Source organism: Labrus bergylta, chromosome 20 (assembly GCF_963930695.1).
Source record: "Labrus bergylta chromosome 20, fLabBer1.1, whole genome shotgun sequence".
Taxonomy (NCBI): Eukaryota; Metazoa; Chordata; class Actinopteri; order Labriformes; family Labridae; genus Labrus; species Labrus bergylta.
The window spans coordinates 7,687,176-7,695,797 of NC_089214.1; the positions used below are offsets into that span (position 1 = coordinate 7,687,176).

Consider the following 8,622-nt stretch of genomic DNA (forward strand, 5'->3'; position numbering starts at 1 on the left):
AAACTCAAGACTCTTAAATGACTTAAAATAGCAAAAATATTAAATATTAAATATGCTGTATATTATATAAAATAACACATTGAACAAATATCCAAGAGAGAGGAACTCGGTATGCTTAACATCCTCAACGACATGCATGTTATGAAGTAATTTAACAGCAACCAACCAAAGAGCCACATGCTAAGATTTAGAGCTCCAATTTACTGTTTAGATTCATCAAGTTCTTCTTAACGGTGTACCAATAAAATGTTGATTATATGACTGTTTCTTTTCTTTGCAGTGTTCAAGGAGCTTCAGAAGGAGTCGGAGTTCCAGAGGAAAGAATGGTTCAGAAAACAAGGTAATCCCCCCCCAAGTATTCAAGGATAAATAAGACAACATAGAAACAAAAGGGGGCTGGAGACCTGGCAAAAAAAGAAAAAAAGATGGGAAGGCACCTCACAAAGAACTACCTACGAGAATCCAGAAGACAGAAACTAGGACTACTGGTGGTCTCCAGCCCAAACTAAAATAACAAGACCCAGCAGTCTTGATGTGCCTGGGGTAAAAATGGGGACAAAAGTTTCTCACCATCGCTGACCTGAGTGTGTGCGCCAGAGAGCTCTCCTACCTGGCTCCTCTAAATACACCTGGAAGGAAATCAGAGTGAAACATCTTTTTCTTTCTGTTGATCAGGGGATTCATGAATTGCCAAAATGTTTCAGCCCCATCTTTGTTTTCCTTCCATGTCATGATTTTACATTTCCTCCTCTGCCATGTTGGTCACAGGTCCCCACTTCATCGAGTATTTGGGTTACGACGTGACGCCAGAGTGCTGCGTTGTGCTGAAATGCAAGGTGAGACAGAACTTTGTAGACGTTTTAAAATGTGCACTCTTGAAGGAAATTGCAGCAGAGTTAAATTAAATCCCTTAATCTCCTGTGCTGCACGTCAGGTGGGCAACATGAAGAAGGACACCTCGGCGCTGTGGTACAAAGACGGCCGTGAGATCAAGGCTGACGAGAACCTGGGCTTCACTGAGGGAGTGCTCAAACTGGAAATAGCTCAGGTGAGAGCATGAGAGGTCAAACTTGTGTAAATTGTGAATGTTTGTATAAATATAAATGTATATTTATGTGCTGTATAATTGTCATTTAATTCATTTGCATATATGAATGTAAACGCAGAACTCCTAGCACACAAATATTTGGATCATTGACGAAGAGTTAAGTAAGTTGTTAAAACATTATTTTTATTTATTTTAGTCATAAAATCTTAAAGGTCACATATTCTCCTCCTTTCTAACCAGTGTAAATAAGTCTCAGAACTCCTTAAAAACATGTGTGGGAAGTTTCTTGTTTTAAATCCACTCTGATGCTGTATTTGATCATGTCTATAAACACCTCTGTTTCAGCCCTGCTCAGAACAGGCTGTTTCTGTGTGTGTACCTTTAAATGTAAATAAGCTGTGTCTGACCACGCCCCCTCTCTGGAAGGGCTTGGGTGGCTCTGGCTTTCTCGCTCCATGTCCTATTGTTTATGGTGAGAAGGCAGACTCAGAGGGCAGAACAAACACCTAGCTGTGGGAGTGTCACCCACCGGGGGGAGGGGTTACTGCCCTTTGTGATGTCATGAAGGGAACATCTCCAAACGGCCTGTTTGAGCACACATTTTCTGAAAAGTGGAGCAGGCAAAAGACGGAGAGGATGGACTTTTCCTATCATTGGGGGGTTTGTAGACAGACTAGAGACACATATTAGTGTTAGAGAAACATGGTGAAGTGTATTTTGGACAATATGTGACCTTTAAGGGATTTTTGTAATCAGCATTACCTGTCTCAACTCATCATACATAAAATACGATATTAAAATGTATTTATCACGTTCTTCCTCTAACTGTCTTCTTCTTCTCTGTTTTCGTTCATACTTCATCCCCATCACACTGTGTCGTCTCTAAACGTCTGTCCGCGTGGCGTTCAGTGACATGGCGTCCCTTCAGCCTCTCTAACGTGTATAAACTTCATGTCACGTGTGTCCCATTTCAGCGCGACTTCCCCGCAGACACAGAAGACTATGTCGGCAGCCTGATCTGGAGAAGACTAAATGTTGGAATCAGTTTTCTGTTTTCATCTTGGGCCAACGCCCTCCTCATGGTTTTGTTGTTCTGCCTACGAATGCTCTCTGTTTGTTTGTTTGTTTGTCTGTCTGCTTTTTTGCTTTTGTGTCATATATGTGTGATCTGCAGCACCTATAGCAGAAGAGAAAAGCTTGCCTTTTCAGATGAATTCAAATAATATTCCTTGTTCGGTGTCACATGTTGAAGCTCCGTCTGACGTTCCTGCTCTCTCTCTCTCTCTCGCGGTCAGATTTCTAAGAAGGACTCCGGTGTGTACGAGGTCGTTCTGAAGGACGACAGAGGGAAAGACACGTCCACTTTGAATTTGACTGATCAAGGTGATGTTGTAGAGTCAGCAGTAGAGAAAAAGAATCACCTCTTGAATGAAAGATAACACTGAGCGTAACTGTTCTCTTATTGTCCTCTAGGTTTCAAAGAGTTGATGAATGAAGTTTTCAGTTTTATCGGTAAGAAGCGGAACATTTTGTATCCAAACTGTTTGGTCCCCTCGTTCATATTCATCTAAAATAAATATTTGAATGTTTTTTTTTCATCAAAGCCAATTCCTCCACTCCGCTGAAGATCACAAGCACAGATCAAGGGATCCGACTTTACACCTTCGTCAGCTACTACAATGATTTACTGCAAGTAACATGGCACTACAAGTACGTTCCCTCTCTTGTTATTTAAACCAGCCGCTTCACATCTGTTTCTTTAATTGGGGAAGGTTCTCAGTTTGTTTGTCTTCATGGTGAACTTGTGCCATAGCCTGATTTTATGAGTGTACTACAGTTTTCCTTGAATGTTTCGTCAGCCTGCAGTCTTGTTTCTGTGTCACCGAGCTGCCTTCATTGTCTCTCTGTCAGGGATTCAGCCATCGCCTTCTCCGACCGTATAAAGAGTGGAGTGGTGGGGGAGCAGCTGTGGCTGCAGATCTCAGAGCCCACAGAGAAAGACATGGGCAAATACGCCATCGAGTTCAATGATGGAAAAGGTGGCCTGAGGAGGACCGTTGAGCTGTCTGGACAAGGTAAGTGCAGGAACTCTTTCTTCTTGTTGTTTTGCATTCGGTGCATTGTACAAAGGCAGAAACTCCCTTTGTGATTAAACTCTTGAGACTCTTAAAATCTTCTTTTGTTTCGCAGCGTTCGACGATGCTTTTGCAGAATTCCAGAGACTCAAGTGAGTCACACAGAACAGCTTTATGTGGCCATGATCACAGTGTGCATAAAAACACATTTTGTGAAATTAAACCTGAAGTTATTCTGATTTGAGAAACAAAGTCTTAACTTTCCCCCCTGATTCTGGGAACCTTTGACCTGATTTGTTGTTTCCTCTTCCTCCTTTTCTTCCTCTTTAGAGCTGCTGCTATTGCAGAAAGAAGTAAGTGATGTTGTTTTTTTTATATGCGAGCTTTCAGGCCTGGATAAGGCAGATATTCATTCTTAAAGATGACATTATATACTATATCTTTTATTATACTTTTTTATAATGGAGTTTAAAACGGCCTGTTTGAGGCAAAAGACGGAGAGGATGGACTCTCGTCATTGGGGGGTTTGTAGACAGACTAGAGACACATATTAGTGTTAGAGAAACATTGTAAAATGTATCAACACTGATTAAGTTTCCAGCAAGAAATGATCCAGCATATTTATAAATATTGACATTTATTTATTGTTCCAAGTTTCATCTTCACTTTTTAGTCTTTACTTTCTCGTCTCAGGTCGAGTCCCCCCCCAAATCGTCCATCATATCCTTTGATGCTTTTTTTCTGTTTGGTGCCTTCACACTATTTTCGCTCGTTTTATGATAATTCATATCGTTTGTTTCAGGTCGTGCTCGAGTAGCAGGAGGCCTGCCTGATGTGGTCACTATTCAGGATGGCAAGGTAAACGGTGTCAGCTGATTCTAATGTTACACGGCATGCACTAAAGTCAGCATAATGACAGATACAGTAGTTACTAAACCTCAATCTGCTCTAGATTAGGATTTTCTATGCATTCTTATTTTATTGGTTTGCATTTTTCCCCCTTGCAGGCCCTCAATCTCACCTGTAACATTTCTGGCGACCCCATGCCAGAGGTCACCTGGCTGAAGAACGACAGAGAGATCACGTCCGATGATCACATCATCCTTAAGTTTGCGTCCGGCAAGTTTGCAAGTTTCACCATCACTGCCGTGAACACGTCAGACTCTGGCAAGTACAGCATCCTGGTGAAGAACAAGTACGGCACAGAGAGCGGGGACTTCACCGTAAGTGTCTTCATCTCCGAGGAGGCAGGCGGCAAGAAAAAGTAAAAAAAAGCCGAGGTCCAAATCTTGTCGTAAATATGTATAAATGAAAAACGCAAGGGAAAAAAAAAAACGGCTTGAGGAATGTGTTGGATGTTTTGTTTAGAATATTAAATTAACTCTTGAGGTGCTGAGTCTGAAACGAGACGTCCCACGGTGCAGGAAGAAAAAACAAGAGTGTGGTTGAGAGTCAAACTATCCAAAATATGTAGGTACTCACTTAAATCCAATGATAACACATCGAAACACATGTAAAAGGTTATTGCAGTTTTTGTTATTGCTAGTTTCTTGGTTTAACTAGCAGTGATTATTATCCTGCAATACAATGAGATTTTCTCATGAGAAAGGATAAAAGTCATTATAAAATGTCAGTCTGTATGTTTTCACCTTTAATGGAAAGAAAAGGCTTTAAAGATGAAGACAGGTTGGCAAAAGAAGCCTGAAGATATCCATTCACCTAATCCGAGGAAGAGCAGGAAAAGAGCCGACAACAAAACCCTGATGGCATGAGAGGAAATAGTTCAGATCTTCCTTTGATTGTTGTGATGGTGACGTCACTTCCCTTGCCTCCCTGTCTGTACTGAACACTGTTGTCCCCTCTGTCTTTACTGTGATTGTTATACACCCTCTCTAAAGTCCTTTATTAATTATTGTGATGCCTGTCCAATCTGTGAATTTGTTGTTGACTATGTCACTGTCATGAAGAACTGCTACAGAACACAGTTTTTGTTATTGCATCACTTCCTGGTCCCCTGTTTTGTTGATGAGACTAATAAAAAAAAAAGCATGTACCTCCCCACTTCCTCCTCCGCCTCTTCCTCTTTGAGTTGTCTCACTTTGGTTTGAACCTTCCACTCTTCACTGTTCACTCTCTGGTTTCAGTCACCTTGTTCACTACCAGTCGTGTGGTATTGGATGAACCACCAGCATGGACACAACCCCTCTCTGTACTGTCACCAAACACTCTCCCTTTAAGAGCACAAACACAGAGCAAAGACTTCAGCTTCCCCTGAATGTAAATGTTAGAAAACTAACCAGTGTTTCCCCCTGTTGTCTAGTCACAAGCGTCAACCATCATGTTTTTCTGTCATAAAAAATTACGGTCTTTTTCCACAACAAATCCCACTCCAATTTCTGATTTAGCTCCACATGTTTCCTTGCAGTTAGAATTCATGAAAGTTTCCAGAAATTCATGTTGAAGATTCCTGACAGTTTCTGAAAACTCCATAGATTTTTCAGACACGCCCCAGAGAAAGTTTCACATGTTGATCCCCAAATGTTTCTGAAAATGCCCATAGGTTCATGAACATTGTCTATGAGAATACCCGAATGTTCATGACAATTCCCAGTGCAATGTTCCAAATGTTCAGAAAATTGTTGATGAAAATTTCTGGTGAAATTTCTGATTTTTTTTTAGTTAAAATTCCCGTGAAATTTTCCAAATATTCCCAAAAAAAGACTTTCAGAAAATTGCATCCTAATTGCTGTGAAAATTCCCATTGCGATGTTCCAAATGTTCGGAAAATTCCTGATGAAAATGACCAAAGTTTCCCAAAGTTCATAATGAAAATTCCTGAACATTTTTGCAAGAAAGTTTCTGAAAACTGCCTCACAAAACTCCCGAGAGTTGCAGAAAATTTCAGACAAACCTATTTCTGAAATGAATCCTGGATATTTTTGGATGAACATTTCTAATTTCCTTGAATAGAAGTAAATCAAAAATATCCACACAAAAATATCTGAGGCACTGAAAAAATAGGTTAAAATATATACAGTATAATACAGTAGATGAACACTGATGAGGACAGACTGGATTTATAATAAAAGTGTTTCTGGATTTTGGCAATCATTGGTGTTTCTGACCTCACTGCACCTTCTCGGTAAGTAGTGAACATCATTCATTGGATGGTGTGGTAGTCACTAGGAAAGGGTTTTCTTACATGGTGACATCTAATTCTGGTGTTTGTCCTCTTAGCTGGAGATCATCGAGGGAACACCTGACTTGGGGGTGACTTCTTATATGACTGATGCAGAAGGGAATGTGGTGTTTGGCCAGAATACCCCGAAGGAAAAGATGAAAACCCCGGGTACTGGAACCAAAATGCAGAAACGAAAGGGTAAGCGGGTGCAAACAAAATTCATAGACACATTCATTTTTTTTTTGCTTTCTTGAACATTGCAGTCACATGTCGTTCATTTATTTATTGTCTCGCAGAATCTGTGACAAAAATCCTTCCAATGGAAGACGTCACAGCCAGCGGGGAGCCTGACGTGCAGAAAGACGAGGAGGTTGCAGTGGTCGCTTCAGAAGAAGCCAAAGCTACAGATTCAGAGCAAACAGGAGACGCAGAAGAAGTCGCTGACCAGCGTTTGGCAGCTGACCAATCAGATGCCCCTGAGCAGCCTGAAGCCACGGTGGAGGAGCCTGAACCCGGAGCTGAAACAGCCTGAAAACACTGAAACTATTGTTGAAAAGTTTTATGTACACACATATCTTTGACAAGCTTGGTGTGGAGTTTTATGTCTGATTGCTGTGTTTCCAGTTACATTACCTTAGCGTGCATTGTACTCCTTCATGTTAACGATATGCCCCTTTTTTGTCTAATATGTATCTGATGGGACATCGTTTTATTGTCATGTACACAACACTTCACAGAACAATTATTTAATGTTGTTTTCCTGCATTCTTCTTACTTTGCTATTTTCATTATTACTGCCTTTGAGTAAATATGGGACATACACAACAGCAAATAAATGGACTTGGAATTGAGCTTGTTCAGTTCTTTTCTAGTCTTCTGACTACTCAAAGCACTTTTACACTGCAGGTCACACCTACACATTCACACACTGATGGTAGAGGCTGCCGTGTGAAGTATCCACCAGAAGTGACTAATCCCATTCATACACATTCATACGCTGCAGATGAAGCAACGGGAGCAATTCGGGGTTAAGTGTCTTGCCCAAGGACACATCGGACTGCAGGAGCTGGGGTCCGATTCCCTGACCTTCCTGCTGAAAGACAACTGACTCTACGACCGATGCTACCGACTGAACGTTATATAACACTTAATATGCTTTTCACTGACACTTATTAGGGACTTCACAATAAGCTAAAGCCAGTTCACCAACAGAGATCACAAAAACCTAACTCTACTGGAAAAAACAAAGAAGGAAAAACTGTAAAAAAAAAAATAATAATGGTATGAACTGACAGCAGCAGACTCTCTAGGAAATCCTAGCATACAAATTCATTATAGCCTTATATAGCTTATGTTTAAATCAGAACTGAACTTTCGACTTCCTCTACTAGTGGATGGTACATGCTGCATGTTTCTGCATACATTTATTCATGAGACAGAAGAGCACTGCTTTGTTTTTGGCTGAGGATCCAGGACCATTTATTGCCAAATATCCGCCCTGCAAAACTGTCCTGGAGCAGATCCTTCAAACATCCCAAAACCGAATTAAGATCTCTGACCTCAAAATGCAGAGCATGGAAAATTAATCTCCATTTATTTCCTGCACTTCATTTCAGTTTTGAAAACAAAACGGTAAATGTTCTGCATCCAGCACAGGCTTTATAAGGCTTTATTTGCTGATTCTCTTGTTGTTTTTGCTGTTTTAAAATCTCAATCTGCAAAGTTACAAGTCTGCAGGAGTTTGAATGCACTTGTTTTTAGTATTTTATATGGTGACTTTGAAACATAAATCTTCTTTCTGTGTCATTAAATTATTCAGCTAGCGTTGCCATTATCCTGTGACATAAAGTAGAAATGATTTGTGAGGTTAGAAGGGATATTTCAGGCCACCCCTTAAGTCAATGCCCCGGTTAGGCCACCAGAGTCCATAAAGTCTGGACACGCCCCTGCCTCATCCATCAACAACCAACAAGAGGACATAGCGTTTACATTCCCTGTGACTCAAGAATGTTTTTCTCAAGAACAAAACAAGTGCAATAACTTGCTCAAAAAAAACATTTTATATGCAGAAAGGGAATAAATGCCTATTCCAGCTAAAAACAGAGGACACAGCCGACCTAATGCTGTACCTTTTAATGGGGCGTTCACATTTAGTAGATGCTCTACATCAGATCAGACCTACATGGTGCCTGAGAAACTAATCTGCTCCGTAAAAACCCATCATTACCTGTAATAAATGAACTACCTCATCAAACGTCCTCCTGAGCTGTAATCACGTGCCAACTCGGCGCTGCCGGGTCACGTGCTCTAGCCGGCTT

The 8,622-nt window shown here is 40.8% G+C and overlaps 1 protein-coding gene across 3 annotated transcripts in view; it reads left to right on the plus strand.

Annotated features, from left to right (window-relative positions):
• The window catches only part of myom1b (myomesin 1b), a 29,086-nt gene extending 21,931 nt beyond the window's left edge, over positions 1–7,155 (plus strand). For all 3 annotated transcript variants that reach the window (XM_065949014.1, XM_065949012.1, XM_065949013.1), the window contains 13 exons: positions 281–340; positions 769–836; positions 935–1,048; positions 2,344–2,431; positions 2,522–2,560; positions 2,653–2,758; positions 2,960–3,123; positions 3,239–3,275; positions 3,454–3,476; positions 3,926–3,981; positions 4,131–4,346; positions 6,361–6,502; positions 6,601–7,155. In XM_065949014.1, the coding sequence (XP_065805086.1) occupies positions 281–340; positions 769–836; positions 935–1,048; positions 2,344–2,431; positions 2,522–2,560; positions 2,653–2,758; positions 2,960–3,123; positions 3,239–3,275; positions 3,454–3,476; positions 3,926–3,981; positions 4,131–4,346; positions 6,361–6,502; positions 6,601–6,836 (1,349 nt within the window). In that variant the 3' untranslated portion in view covers positions 6,837–7,155. The remainder of the gene's footprint in view (positions 1–280; positions 341–768; positions 837–934; positions 1,049–2,343; positions 2,432–2,521; positions 2,561–2,652; positions 2,759–2,959; positions 3,124–3,238; positions 3,276–3,453; positions 3,477–3,925; positions 3,982–4,130; positions 4,347–6,360; positions 6,503–6,600) is intronic.
• Positions 7,156–8,622: the final 1,467 nt, after the last annotated feature.